The following is a 16,582-nucleotide window of genomic DNA, read 5'->3' on the forward strand; positions in this document are numbered from 1 at the left end:
TAGATTGATGAAAATGGATACCAGACCGTCTGGTATCTATTTTCATTAATCTTAGCTTTTCACGTCTGGTCCAGACGTGAAAAGCTACAGGGCAAAAACCCTATTAACGATATACAAACTTATGGTTGAGACTTGAAGTCTCGTGATATTTTAATTAAAAGATAATTACAAGTTGTAATGATGGCACAATAAATAATTGCTCGTATATTTTACGTATTTCTTACTTTAACTTTGATTTTGTAATATATAAAGTTATTTATAATAGGTCTAATTATAATCTCTGGATAATTTACAGTATTTTTTTTTTTTTTTTTTTGTTATTGTTAACATTATAATATTTAATTTAAAACAATCTGTATTATTATCATTTATTTGAGAAATTATTTAAAAAATAATGTAAAAACCGTTTGAAAAACGTATTTTATATTTTTAAATTCAATTTATAAAAACGCAATTTTCCATTATCGTGAAACTAGTGAATGTAAGTGTTAAAATAAAAAAAATCGAGAATCGCTTTCATGGAGAGTATTAATTAAGTAATATATAAGGACCCCAAGAATTTGTATGGGCTTTGGGGATAGATTGAAACCTCTTTGCTTCTTAGCGAGTCCCATTACTCTTTGTTTTTTGAACAAATAAAATAGATGGAATGTTTCTTTATTAATAAAAAGAAGTCTTAAAAATTTTATTTTCTGTTAGTAAAACTATTATTAATTTTATAGCGGGTAGGTAGGAATTACTAAGTTTTCTCTAGGACTGGGAGAAAATACCCAAGTCACCCCTCTCAACGGTTCAGGCAATACAGTAAAAAGTTGAAAGGACTCTTGCCTGTTTTTCCCTACAGTTGAATGGGGAGTTAAGAGAACCAGGAAGGAATTTTGATAATTTTTAATTATCCTACCATATAAAATTTAAATAATAATAAAAGCTTAAAAGGAGTAATTTTGTTAAATTATAATAAATTTTTCTATTTTTCAAAAAAGAATACCTTGACTTGTCTGGCATGAGCTTCTAGGCTATATCGCCCCGTGGTAAAGTGTGACGGAATTGTCACGTAATAGTAGTAGTATGCGTTTATGATGGTCGTTACGTGGGGAATAATGCCTTCCGGGAGATCTTTTAAGGGTAACTGGCTCCTATTCAGGCGTTACAGGCGTGGAGAAAACCCGAAAAACCCCACATGGCCAACCTGTCCTGGCACGGTGCGAACCCACGACCGAACACCCAGTGTTCAGGAAACGGAACATCTTTGCCACTGGTGGGCCAAAAGAATACCTGTTTACAAAATTTACAAAATTGTATAGCGCCTTTTATTCTAATCATTCGTTAAAAAATACATTTTATATTATTGATAATTATAAAAATACAGAGACCTTATTTTAAGATAAGATGAAGTTTTTTAAATTGTGGAAATCAATAACGAGTAAAATTTTCATAACTACCTGGAGATATGATATATGATCATCTCCATTCCTCAATCTCTTACCAAAATTTAATAGCGTCAGTACCCCATATATGAAAGTAAGGTTGCCAAGTTTGAAAATTTTTGGTTCATCAAGTCCTGAGATATAATTCAAAATAGACGTCGACACAAACACACACACACACATATATATATACAATTTTGTAAAGAAATTTTCTTACATTTTTAAACTCCTTGAATGTCAAAATGTTGAGAAGAAAAGGGTGCTATTTTTAATAATTTTTTCTTTAAAAAAATCACAAATATGTGTGTGTTTTGCTAATAATGTTTCTATTCAAACTACTTTTTATTAACTAAGAAAGTATTTGAATGTTGTTAAGAAACATAGAATTAGAGTGCAGCCGCTTTTTACTGTATACATGAATTATGTATCTGGAATGCGCAGTTAAGCAAACATTCGTGCAAATTAAGATCAATTATCCTATAAAAATAAATTAAAAATTCGCGGTTCGAGTACAGAAGTAATTATTAACGTAAAATTTTTCAATTTATTTTAAGTACCTGAATAAAAATTTAAAAATTCTTATATAATTAACACGTAAATAAAACCATAAAATATTCAGGTGTAAGATAAGTGTAAAAATCAACAAAATTATTTTGATATCCTCACAATGACAGGGATGCAATTTTTAATTTATTTAATTTAAATATAAATACTGTATATGCTCTCAATTTTTAGTAGTGTCTTTTTTCCTGTACATCATACTTTTCCTCATAACAACCTCTTATTGATTACCTATCTAACTTCGTTCTGAAAAAAAAATTTGGGTTGAAATAAAATGACTTTCTGTCTAGAGTAGAAGCTGTTATATGGTTAATCTGGGCCGTCGTCTTTGTTACGGAGCTGGCACTCCAGGGGGTGTGCAAAAAGAGACGTCCATGACTCATGTAAGAGCGGAGATCGCTCGGGTCAAGAAAGTCCAAAATAAAATATTTAAAGTAAGTGTGCCTATGCTTCTGTGTCTTCCAAGGTTTTAAGTACTTTATAAACGGTTTACAAACATAAACTAACCACTTAAAACAGTCTTTACCCTTTCCATACAAGGTCTCGCCTTTATGTAAGTCCATTCTCAATTTTAAGGAGGGACAGACATACAGACATGTGGACTCTCGTCCATATGCCTGTATGTCTGAGAGTGGGATTTTATAGGTCAATTTGAAAATATCACTTCTACTTGGTTTGTTTCTCTTGATTTAGCAGCCATTTTAAGCTTTCTTTTAACATCCTACGAGAAAATATAACGCATTATTTTAATTTTTACGCGTAAATTAACATATATTTATTACCAATACTTTTGAGATAGTGTAAATAATGGTTAAATTAAATTTAATATTAAAAGTTAAAATAAAGGTTTAAATAACAGGTTTATTCGATTACAAAATTGGGCAAAAGATTACAGGTCAGACAACTAAAAGAAACGTTGTGTTTTCGTTGTTTATTTGCTGAATAAACACCTACAAAATTTTTGGTATATACAACACATTCGTAAGTAGATATTTGACATTTATTGTTATTAATTATATAATAAAACGTACTCACATTTTAAAAACAATGCATGTAGGTCAACCTTCATAACATTTTAATATTCGTATTTTTTCATTAGCTAACATAATAATAAGGAAGATTTACGAGATGGAATGTTTTTATGAGATGAATACGAAATAGATCGATTTAGAAACTAATTAGAACTTTTCTCGTAAATTTCAGACCGAAATGAAGAAACCCATGGAAAACGTTACTGTTCGTGTTGCAACGTTTCAGGTACGATCAATTTGAATGAATATTATAATATTTGTATGTGATTGTTAAGAAACAACTTTAGAAGCTCTTGAAAGAATATTCTTAGCCATTAAATAGAATAATTTCTATAATAAAATTAAATTATCAAACCATTCCATCATTCATTGTATTAGTGACTTTTTAATTATTAGTGAAACTAAAAATAGTAAATGAACATTTAATTAAAACAATTTAATGTTATAACTATAGACCTATATATATATACATATATAGGTCTATAGTTATAGCATTAAATTGACAAAAAAACACTCAATACTTTTTTTGTCATTTTAGTATTTCTGTTACTGCTTAGATTTTGGATTAGTTTTTCGTTTTCAATAGGATAGATTTTTCATTTTCACGTGTTTCTCAGTTGTTAGGCAGAAACGAATAGTTTCTTTCATTTAATCGATTTAAATTTACTCATTTTCAACTTCCACTCGATCACCTTCTTGTTTTTCGCTGGCTTTTGTAAATTTTCAGTTTTTAGGGTTTTTTCAGTAAGTTAGTCTTGTCTTAGTTTAGGTCTAAACTAGATAGCTCTCTTTTTGTAGTTAGTTAAGACTTCAAGTGTTTAGTTTCCCCTATAATTTTGGTTTTTCTCAGTCAACTAGTTTTCGAGTTTTTTGGGTTTTTCTGGTTTTACTGCATTGAGTATTCTCGGTTTTTCAGTTTTTTCTGAATTGTTCTTCAGCCTTTTCGGTGGTAAGTTCATAGGCTTTACTAGGCTAGTTTCAACTGCCTAGCCATTTTCATAGCTTTTTCGTTTGTTAGTATTTTAGCATTTTCGTGATTTTTTATTTTTGTAGTTAGTTTTCCATTTGTAATTCGTTCCCTCAGTAGGTGTTTTGTTTTCCTGTTAGTTTCGTCTTTCTAGGCCAACCCATTTTCGATATTTTCGGGTTTCTCGGTTTACTGTTTTGCATTATTTTGGTTTTCAGTTCTCCTGTTCTTTTCCTTCGTTCAACTTATAAGTTATTAGATTCAAGGTCGTTTAAGTAGTTTCAAGGTCTTTCTGGATGGCGTGTCCATTTAGTTCCGGAAACAGTGGGGCTTGGAGCCCAGCTCGGACGTCTTCTGGACCGTAAAAAGCTTAAGGAGCTAAAGGACATTCTTTTGGGAAACTGCCCAGGAGAATGCAGCTCTGCTGTTCGGAAAGAGAACAGAACAAAAATTCGTAAAGCTGCAAATGATCTATTATTGCTTGCAGACGAGACTATCCGGGCATCGGTTTATCGTCTCAACAACGATGTTGATATGTTGAATAGTTTAATTAGCGAAGCAGTTTCGAAATCTCTAGCTGATAGTGTATGTTGTATTAAGCAAGAGTATTCCGAGAAGGTCGGCTCTCTCATTGTTACAAAAAAGGGCGGAAAGAGTTTAAAAAATCTACGAGGTATATTAATTTATTTATAATTGTAACCGAAATTAAGAGACTTCTATAATTACTATTATTTATCAATATCTTTATAAAAGAAATAAATTTTAGCTCATATATTTTAATTCAATTCATATTCTTCGACAGATGGAAAATGTAATCGAATTTAGAGAAATTAATAACAAAACAGAATTTATCAGACGTAGTGGAGATCTTGCTGATTTTTTTCTACTTTTACAAGAAGGCTTGGGATTCAGGTAGGAATTTTTGAAAATAAAACATCATAAAATATATGCATATAAATAAAAGAAATTATAATACATAAAAAGTAAATTATAATTATATAATTAAACCATAATATAAGTATATAAAGAAAAATTAAATTTTAATTTACGAGAATTTGCTGGAAATTCTTGTTAACTCGAACTCACATAGTTTGAAATCCCGTCAGTTCATAACTGTACTATTTTTTCCGACTAGAGATATAGTGATTTACAGTACATGATTTTTATCCTCTTTATGCCCTGTGGGCACTAAGAGAGCTTCTTATAGCAAGTCCATTACGAGTTCGGCCAAGCCCACAATGGAGCGGCCGGGTGATGGACAGGGCCGACATATCCGGTCGGACCACCCCCGAAAAACTTCTGGGGATTTTTGGACCAGTTCGAATCGATCTCGGGTTCCCCAGAGAGGTAGGCTGCCATCTTGGCCGCTTGGCCATCCGCCGTTGCTATTTACATGTTAAGGAATTTGGTAGTTCAAAATGTCCGAACCGTGATATGCGTACTGTACGTTAACTCGTTCATTTGTATGGAAGTGCCTCCTTGATATAAGAAAACAATAGACCAAAAAAACTTTAATCTTGTCAATATGGCTTTTCTTTTACGGTAACACATTTTCGGGTTTCATCTTACCCACGGACTACCCGTTTTTTTCTTATCTCATAAAATACGGCTGGTTTTCGGGATGGCAAAATTGGGCTATTGAGATATAGTCAAATCTCGGTTTACAAACTTAATTCGTTCCTAACAGTTGTTCGGAAACCGATTTTTTCTCAAACAAAAATAAAATACGATGCAAAATGGGTTAATCACTTCCTGACACTCCCCAAAACAAAACCTTTTTTTTTTTTTTCTACCTCTTTAGCTGTATTTCATGCATAAGATGTTTATAAGGGCAATATAATATTATATGTAGTAATATTTTATCTATATCTATACCTATATTTATTCTATATATAGATTCTGTCACCTGCAACCGGAAACGAAAAAAAAACGAAACTGTTTATAAAGCAGCGCTATAAATCGAAATTTAATCCTTACTGTTCAGATGAAATATAATCAAATCAATCAGCATAGACAACAGGTCCTTTATCCACACTTTCCGAACTATTGTGTTTAATTGATTTGATTTCAAAATTAATTAAATTTAATTTTATTGTTACTTTTAGTTTCAGTTTCAGTGTAAAGGGTGTTTAAGTACCTTTTGTAAACTTTATTTTTAGTTCTAGTTTAATTAACTGGCTACCTAGTAATAATAAATATTAATATTATATTATATAATAGTATATTAATTAATTTTTGTCATTTAATTTACCTTAAGCATACTTAAACATAAATTCTTGAACGCCACTTGTATTACGTAAATATCAATTAAAGCGGTTTATATTAATTAATTTGATTTAAATAGCAATGTCATCGATGATTCGTTACGTAATGCAAGGCGATCTCGGCGCCACTAACTTCTAAATCGTTAGTCCTGTCATTGATTGGTCGGTTTTCTTTAACATAGCAAGCATAGGAAATTGACCGTTGATGACAGACTCTGCCGGAGAAGCTTCTTCAGAAACCGAGTTATTCAGGCAACCGAAGCAAATGTGGCGTTCATAATTTTGTTCGTAAACCGAATTGTTCGTAACCCGAGGATTGACTGTACAAAGGTAAAATAACTCTATGTTATTTTACCTTTGTCGTTTACTTTTATGCCTATAAGGATATTATTATATCGAAACAAAATTTTTATTTAAAATGTTACCCAAAGTAACAAAAGTTCAAATTTATGCGAATTAATACTTTTTATAACGATTCTACTAAACGGCGTAACTTTATGATAATTTGGATGACAGTCAATTTTTTTGTTAGGAGTTATTCTTTGATTAAGAAAATCTTGGCACTTTAAGCGAAATGTACAAAATTCATATCTTGTGGGAAAAACTTTGAAGCGCGTACCTTACTTTTACTGCAGGAAAACTCCTAAGAAAAAAGTTTTAACTGTCATCTAAATTCTCATGATGTTTTACTTGGTGCAATTTTTACATCTCAGATGTATTTGTTTGGATTAAAATTATACAGAAGTTAATTTTTGATGTTTACCTAATAAAATCTAGGAATCTTGTTTATGTGTGGCGACAAAGATATAAAAATAAATGTATTTTTGGATAAATTTACGAGTTTTGAAACTGTGTTAATAATGCGAAAACTACACGAAAAACTTGTAGAAAATCAATCTTGAATATCATAAACTAAATAATTATTATAATAACACAAAGTGCTCAGCAAGTAATTAATTAGAAACAAACACCTTTTTTCGTTGCCGAGATATATTTAATTCACAAACGAACGTTTTCGGCCTCATCTATAAGCCATCATCAGGTCGAACAACAAAAATTGCTTACGTTCCATACATGGAATACAAAATTCAAACTAAACGTTTTTTAAAAAATGGAACTAATTAACGGAAAAAATAAATAAACATATAGTGAGAAACTAGAAAAACAAAAATAACAGTAACAGACGAACATAATATCATAGTAAATACTAATAAAATGGCAAGTTCATTAATTCAAGTTTCCTGTAAACTTCTTAACCGTGAACCTCCACGCCGATGGTAGGCTTTCAGCGTCCCTTGCATTCAAACACTTTTACTTCAGCCTGCTCTTATATATCTCAATCTTTTCTGCAGTTATTGCCAATATTGGGGAAGAGATAGGTTTGATAATAGATGCGTCATCCCAGTTTACAACAGACCCTTGAGTTTGCGCCATTTGTGATAACATCGTTGCATTCGACTGCTTTCTTATACTATATATACGCTTTTTGAGCCGCAGTCCCAAGCTCTTTGACGTTACCCCGATGTAGTCCTTTATTTTTTCCGTTAATTAGTTCCATTTGTTAAAAAACGTTTAGTTTCAATTTTGTATTCCATGTATGGAACGTAAGCGTTCCAATTTTTGTCTTTCGACCTGATGATGGCCTATAGATGAGGCCGAAAACGTTCGTTTGTGAATTAAATATATCTCGGCAACGAAAACAGGTTTGTTTCTAATAAATAATTATTGTTAACTTTGTTCAGAAAAATTTATTTATTGTCTCAAAATAAAAAACATATTTGTTCAGGTAAAATTTAAATATAATTTAATATATTTATTGGATTACAGTTAAAATATATACAGTAAGTCCTCTACTTACGAACTTAATCCGTTCGTAGCAGTCGTTCGCAAATCGAAATGTTCGTAACTCGAAAAGACGATGTTTGGCTCAAAGACTCAAATACAACGTTGTTTTTACAATTATGTAATGTTTAGGCTACTTGAATAATGTTGAATTAAGATTGTTAAAGGGAAGTATAAATTCAAATCAATCACGTGTACAGTACATTATTTATTAAAATTACTCATTTAAAACAACTACAAATGTACAGTACATATATATGTACTGTAAATGTTTTAACGTAAAACTTCAAAAATAAACTTGACTATACATAAAAAAATAACCAACTGCACTTTAACCCGCCATCTGTCGGCTTTGTTCGTAACTTCGAAAGTTCGTAAGTCGAATGTTCGTAAGTAGAGGACTACCTGTATTTAATTAAATGAGTTTCTTTAAACCGATGCACCAACACTTTTTGAATAGGAAGATTTTTTTCAAAAAACAATTACTATTATATTATTATTTATAATTATGAGAGTTTTAATTATTAAATATTTCATTAAAATGTTTTATTACAGCACATATCTATTTGAAGATGTTGATGAAGGTATTAAATTAAAAAATGGGACTTGGACTGGTCGCAATGGACGTGTTCACAGAGATGTATGTATTTTTTTCACACTATTCTTAAAAATATTTACAAGAATCAAAACAAGAACAAAAATATACGCTTCTTAACTTATCTTTATCCATAGGACAATCTTCATGGAACATTGTTCTTACATTCCTATATTTACTTTGAGAACGATAATTTTAAGCAATATAACTAATTCAAATGTTAAAGCAAGTCAAAGGGTCATTTTAAAACTCAAAGAATTTGCAACTTTTCATTAACTAAAAAGCATAAACTAGAAAGTTTGAACCGCAGAGAATAATTATAAGATGGCTAGTGATAACGTTAACGATTATAGGTCTCTATACATAAAAAAATAAAACAGGAACAAACATATAGCACAAGTTTTTTTACAAAAATTTCCACATACTCATACAAATGCAGATGCGCTAATTTGGATACCTGTAAGAAAGATTGGCAAAATGCAACCCATATACAGTAAAGCACAAATAAAAGAACAACAATTAAAAGACCCCTTTTTGTAGGCAGATTAGATAACAATTAGTGGGAGTCCCGTTCTCCCAGGGAACAAATTTAGACATCGAAAATTATTATTTAGACGCGGATGATACACTCTGTCATAGGAAAGAAAATCCCGAGAGAAACGAAAAATGGGATAGAATAGTCATACCCAAAATAATGGTAGACTGTGTTTTAAAATTGTTTCATGATATCCCCAGCTCGGGACATTTAGCGTGAAAAAAATGCAAAAAAAAAAATTGTAGACATAATTCTTTCGGCCCAAAATGAACAAAAATATTACATATTGCTGTGACAGTTGCCAGGAATGTGCAATTAGGAGAAGGCCCAAATACGGACATCAAGTCCCATTGCAGACATTCCCTCGAGTATCGAGACTCTTCGAACGCACTGCTCTGGATATCCAGGGTCCCTTTCCTATTACTAATAACGGCAACAAGTATCTATTGGTCTTCATTGATCATTTTTCTAGATAGGCAGAAACCATCCCGTTGCCTCATATTACTGCAAAAACCGTGGCAAAAGCGTTTGTTATACAAGTTATTCTTAGACATTCAGCCCCAAAGCAATTGCTCACAGATAGAGGATCCAATTTTGTCTCTAAAGTCATGAGGGAGGTCTGCGAATTGCTACGCATAGAAAGGCTCCTTACTACAGCTTATCACCCCAGTGCAACGGAATGTTCGAGCGATTGAACAAAACATTGATCGACATTCTAATATTACGTTCACACACAATCCACGACTCACTTCGATCTCGATTTACTTACAATCTGCATTGTGACCGTCGCTAGTCGAACGTCCTGTTGCACCAACAAACAAAATGGAAGTCTTGGTTACAAATAAATACAGTATTTTTTTCTTGCCATTTATTTAATAATAGACAGATGTCGTCTCTCCAAATACAGTATCTTTTTATTTCTCTGTCGATAACCCGACACGTGTTCTGCCGCCATTTTGTATTTTCTCGTGCGCGTGGGATCTCTCTTATAACTGGATCTAGTTTCAAGAACTCTCTTGAGTCAATCGCGATTGAATGTCGTTTCAGTCAAGATTGAAACAATCGAGGGAGGTCGCACCAAGGCATAGTCTCCGACCTTGGTCACAATCTAAATTGAAATGCTCGGTGGGAATGGGGTATTACGCACTACGTTGACATGGACCAGAGAAACTGGAATGAGATGATTCCCTATGCTGTCTTTGCGTACAACACAACGGTACACTCGAGCACTAATGAAACACCCTTCTTCCTTTTGTACGGACGCGATCCGACTTACCCCTTTGACATAGTGACAGAACCCAATAGACCCCGATATGATATAAGCAGAAATTGTGCAAGCGAATTGAAAGTGAGGATGACCTCATCTGACAAGTTAGTTCAAGAGCACGCGGAAAAAGCTGCAAATGATAGGAACACCTATCATCAACGCAAACATAAGCCCTATAAATTTTCAATCGGAGACAGAGTTTTCGTGAACGAAGTAGCTGTTCCCTCAGGCTCAAAACGGAAATTAGCCCCTCGATGGCACGATCCATATAGAATAATTGCAGAAACGAGTCCCGTAGATTTTATAGTCCAACACATCCAATCCGGGAAGAAATTGCACAGGCATGCTAACAGAATGAAACCTGCGATCGCTAGGCTGGAATTTGAGCCACCAGAGGCAGGAGAAGATAGAACAGATGCGCAATATGCAAATTTGTCACCCCTAACCGTAGTACAACTACAGACAGAACCAGTCAATCCCTGGGATGAGATCATCCTCGAATCATTGCAGCAGAGACAGACAGATACTACAAACACCACCAGATATGTGGAGGCTGATCAACCCTGACCGTGTAACATCCTGCGTACCACTATGCTCTCTGATGTGAAAGACCAGTGAGTACATATCCCTGGATCCTTCCCAAATCATCTGGAACAATTCAGCCGAAAGTGACGATGGTGCGAGACGCAGACATTTCCGAAAATCCACAGGATGAAAGTCTCCCACACTTGCCACCTAACACTCCAATCGAATTATTCATCAGTTGTAAATGGTAGCTTTTCTTTCTTGCAAAAGAGAGGATATCATCTTCCAAATGGAGAGAGGTCCATTATAAATACGCGTGCGCATTTAAACAAATTGTTGCGATTTGTGTTCAACTAAATAACAGGGAGAAAAAAAGCCAAGTGATCGTCGTAAGCACTATAATGTGTTTGTAGTCAACAAGAATCAAGCGAGACACGGTTTCAAGTCATTAATTAATTAAATTGTTGCGAAATCAGAGCTTTAGTAATGTGAACGCTTTTTGATAGATAATTAAGGTGAATCCTGAAAAAAGTTTACTCGTTCTTGTTGATGATATGTGTTGCAAACGAAATCTTAAATTTTGTACCTTTGTCAAAAAAAGGAATTATGTTTTGTGAATCTCGATTTCACATCTCAGTCTGAAAAGAATATGTGAAATCGAGATTCATACACTCGTGGTTGAAAACCAAAAATTGTCACGAATCTGAGACAAAACTTCAGCTGGAAAAACATTGTCACGAGAAACAATCAAGCAAAATCTCTCCTAGATTGAGCGATTCATATAGTCCAACTGTGATGAAAATTGTCCCTCCTACTTCAAACGCGCGCAAGACAATCAAGTCTGTCTCAAGGAAAAGCAACAGTTGATTGAGCAGACTCAACGAAACATGACTATATTCAGAGAAAATATCGAAGCCGTTATCAAAATCAACCATCCAGAGTCGAACATTCCACAGAATCAAAGGAAATGTCCCCTCAGAACTACGAGACTTTGATTTACAATCATCTGCATAGGAAACGGATAGTAAAAGCTGTCACACATTCACCCGGAAAAAGCGCTGTCTGCAGAGGATGACGAGGTTATTAGACACCAACCGTCCTTGCAGACATCCTTTCATTCTTTGTCTAGTAAAAATGGAGAACAGTTTCTCCAAAATACTTGACAACATTCTGTTGAAAACTGGAAACTTCCAAACAGAAAAAGAAAAATGCACCACGGAAGACACGTGACCATCAGAGATGAAGTCAACATGCCCAGGTGTCCTGGAAGTAGCAAAGAAACTCATTTTCTGAATGACAGAGAGACCAGACAAACCCCTCTTCGGCCTTTTTGGAAAAAAAATTGAAACCACAGGGATTGATATGGATTGCTCAATCTCCAAATAAGAAAATTTTATGTTGTCAAAAGAATCTGCACCTTGACAGAAGTTAAGAGATGTTACGCGAACTCATCAATCAATCGAAATTTTATACAATCAAATGAGAATGAGATGTTGAAAAAAACACACATACACAATTTCAATGTAACGCGAGATCAGACACACGCGAAAGAACAACAAAACTGTAGACCATTGTTGATGTTATGTCACTTCCGGAAAGACGGAAGCATGGATTGACAGCTTCCAGAGCTGCTAGGTAAAATGTCGCTAACGTCGGAGCCACATTATTAAATGGTGGGGGGCCCTGTGAAATCCCAAAACGGGTTGACATTAAACACTTATATTAGAAAATTGTTAAAACGAAACTAGAAAAAAAAATCCTTTATTGTTAAAAACCGATCAAAGATAGGATTAGTTGTGCTAGTTATATGAAACCTCGACAAGAAAAATGCTATTGATGTAAAACAAAACGCAATTATTGTAAATGATTAATAATTGTAAACGCACGTCCTCCAGTAGAGATGGACCTTTGACAAGGCGCTCGTATACAAATAATTAGAACATAGAAATTTTGAAAAGTGGAAAGGTTAATGACAAAAAGGAACACCGCGTCAGGTTGCTAAAATTATAAAACGTTACAGACTAGACAACAATGGGGAAAATATAAGCGCAAGTTCCAAAGTTCCATCAACACTTTCCATTCAGAATTAACGGATGGTGTCAAGTAGATTCTTCGAAGCGGATCTTTCTCGTGACTCAAACAAGGGTCGTCTTTCACTTAGGAACAGACGTGGGACAAATCGGGGAGCGGGAAAGAGGGACGTAGAACCAATCAGGTAGACAAAAAGGGACAAAACGGAGATTGATAAGGCTGATTTTGAAGGACACGACAGAGACTCTCCGAGAAGTTTCGGAAGCAAAAAGACATGTGCGCCAATTCATGGAAGTTTCCGTACTTGTGTCCATCGAGAGAGTCGTGTCGCCGCCACCATCCAACAAATCTCCTCACCAGCCGCTACCCCAGGGCCTATTTTCGAGCGACATTAAAAAATACCCTCGACACTTAGAACTTTCGAACATTTACTTGTTTAAAGAACTTTGTGAATAGTGTAAGTTATTTCGTGTTTATATAAACGGGGATTTTTGTGAGATACTTGTCATCTGTTTCTCCTCTGCAACACCCACACACTCGAACGACCCTAGGTCATCCTGTCATGGGATTAACGATTTCCCCTAGAAGTCGGCGAACTTACACTGGTGTCCGAAAAGTTGGATTTTAAGTCCCCAATCTTCACTAAGTCAGTGAACTTACAAAGCAAAAAAATGTACTAAACTGAAAACGTCATGACTGAAAGTGCAGAGTAGCTTTGGAGACTATATCCGGATCATATATTCCCATGATCGCTCTCTACGGAGCTTGAAAAGAAACACATTGCAGAATACCCTTAAATACAAAATAAAAAATCCAGCAACGAAATGCTTAACTTTCCCAGAAGCATTTAAAACTGCATATGTGGTGCCATTTGTTTGATATGTTATTTAAAACATTTATATTTTAAATTATTATAATTTTACAAAAGCTAAATTTTGAGGATCGGGGATGAGTTTTATAAAAAAAAAAAAAAGTCTAAATGCTAATATGCTAATCTATATAAATAAAAATGTGAATGTTCGTTTGTTCCTAATACTGTAGCTAATCTCTGAAAGTTTTTCACCGATTGTTTTGAAATTTTGACACAACGTTGCATTCGAATACGCGCGTGTTTTTATATAATATAGAAGTCGAAATTGCTCTCCCACGGGGGAGAGGAAAAATATTAAGGCTTGCCGTGAAGAACTGGGCTTCTATTATACTATTTTTGATGCGGTTTTTTGCGTTTTTGATTGGGTTTTAATAGGGTGCATCAAGAGATTGTACATTACACTAAAAAGGATTTTTCAAAATTCTCCCACCGCGGGGAAGTGTTATACATTTATATAGATACATTTTGAACCACAGCAACGCGTGGCAAGTACTGCTAGTAACGAATAAAATCGTCATCAAGTCCAACCCTACTTCAGATGTGATACACGACCCCCCTTTATCATCCCATCTCCTTCACCTTTAATTACCAAACTTTAATAGCATCAATGTCTTAATAAACAAACTTCCCTGCAAAATTTCAGAAATTTTCGACAAAAACGCAGAATTATTAAACTTCAAAGAAGGATAACAAAATCTCGTGCTCCATACACACACAAACATTTATACACACAGAAAATGTCTCCGAATATTTTTGCATTTCTCAACGTTTCAAAATGCCCTAAGTCAAAAAAAGATAAAAAGTTTTCAGGGGTCATTTTTTGACCAATAGTCATACTGTTCCTCTATTATATATAACAGAGCGAGAAAATAAAAGTTCTCAAACAAACATACTGTAAATCACTGTACGATTACGATTTCGCTGGATATTTAGTTTGCAATGGAACATATGAGAAAATGATATCTAATGGATTTGACCATTTTTATGCACGCAAACGGTTTTACTCAGGCACACTGTAACTTATTTATGGCGTTAACAATTTTTCATGTTTTTACAGTTTTTAATGCATCTGCAATTAAGTCTTTATAAGTTTCTTTTCGCGAAAAAGAACATAAGCCAAACTTGATCTTTTATCTTTATCTCTAAAATCGAATCGTTTTTCTACATGAAATTACAGGTGTTACAGGCAAAGTTACAGTACAATGTTTACGAATTTTACAATAAAATTGACAAAATACATCTTATATTTTTCTATATTAAAACTTATATAATAAAATATTACAATATTTTACTGAAATATAATATATATTGTATAATAAATTATCTAAAATAACTTAAACGATGTTTTCAATTAGGAAGCGGATATTGGATTTCCTACAGGAATTACATACGATAGATTAGAAGCAGTGGATTATACTGACATCTATCATGTATTGAGAGTGAATTTTTACACTAAAAAGCCTGAAGAATTATCAAAAATGCTAGCAGTAATATATCCATTTGAGATTTCGGTATGATAAATAAATTTTATTATAACTAATTATTTAATTTGAATAAATAATTTTTATGCAAAACCTTATATCAAACTAAAATTGTATACTATAAATCATCAAAAATTAAACTTTTTCATACATTAAGCTTTTAATTCAGCGATAATTATCAAGTTGGAATTTTCACAGGAACTATGATTATATTGTTGCATTCAATTTGAGAAAATACAGAACAGTTGTAATTGTTACTGCAATTCTTTACACAAGTTACAGCTGTGATAGTCTTTCCATGTCTTTCACATACAGAACACTTGCAACTAAAATATTGTGCTTTTATTTCGATTGTCGTTTCTTAGCCAATATGAGCATCTGACTCTCTTACTGAGTCCGTACTGTTGTTCTGATGTTCATGGAGGTTTTGTGATATAATTTTTCCGTGCAACGGATTCTCGTGTTGTTTCAAATGACGGCACTAATCGCATATCCTATGTGCAAATTAGTTAGTATTAAAAGAATTAATTATAGTCAAATATTATAGCAATAATTTCGATAAAATTTTAGTTATTGCTTACTAAACTCAAGTTGTATATTATACGAAAAAATTATAGAATTAATTATCTTATTCAATAAAACAACCGACTGTGGCCTTTTTACAAAGTTCTTAAGTTCTTCTTACCTTATTATAGTTTTTAGTCTTTTAGAATCAAATTTACGGATTTTTTAAAATGTATACCAAGGGTTCCGAAAAGATCTCAAGCATTGTTTTACTTCTATTCCAATGAAAGTTTTGTGAGCATACATACATAATATTAACTCTAAGCAAATGTCGCGCACATACAAAAACAACGGAAAACATAAAGTTTATAATCACAACAGAATCCTTAGAGGTTATCACTTCATATATTAAAGCTTAAGAATTAAAAATTTCGAAATCTATTGTTAGCCTAAAAATGCCATTATATTAAAATTTTAATTTATTTGTTGGCTGAAACTTATTCAAAACTACAACTGTTTATACATTTCCAATAAAAAATAATCCGATAAAAAATGAAATTGCTTAATTTGTTTGTATTAACCAACTTACTTGTTTGATACTGAATGAAATATTCAGTATCAAACAAAAAATATTTTGTAGACAAATGTTGATAATCTAGCACGGAAGTAATAACTAAGTTT

The 16,582-nt window shown here is 33.1% G+C and overlaps 1 protein-coding gene across 1 annotated transcript in view; it reads left to right on the top strand.

Annotated features, from left to right (window-relative positions):
- Positions 1-3,197: 3,197 nt before the first annotated feature.
- Positions 3,198-16,582, top strand: part of LOC136982038 (glutamate receptor 1-like) — a 53,461-nt gene continuing 40,076 nt past the window's right edge. The window contains exons 1-4 of the mRNA XM_067278468.1: positions 3,198-3,245; positions 4,789-4,898; positions 8,648-8,732; positions 15,272-15,427. Coding sequence (XP_067134569.1) covers positions 3,198-3,245; positions 4,789-4,898; positions 8,648-8,732; positions 15,272-15,427 — 399 coding nt within the window. The remainder of the gene's footprint in view (positions 3,246-4,788; positions 4,899-8,647; positions 8,733-15,271; positions 15,428-16,582) is intronic.

This window comes from Centruroides vittatus, unplaced genomic scaffold (genome assembly GCF_030686945.1).
Source record: "Centruroides vittatus isolate TY-2023 unplaced genomic scaffold, ASM3068694v2 contig_801, whole genome shotgun sequence".
Lineage (NCBI taxonomy): Eukaryota > Metazoa > Arthropoda > Arachnida > Scorpiones > Buthidae > Centruroides > Centruroides vittatus.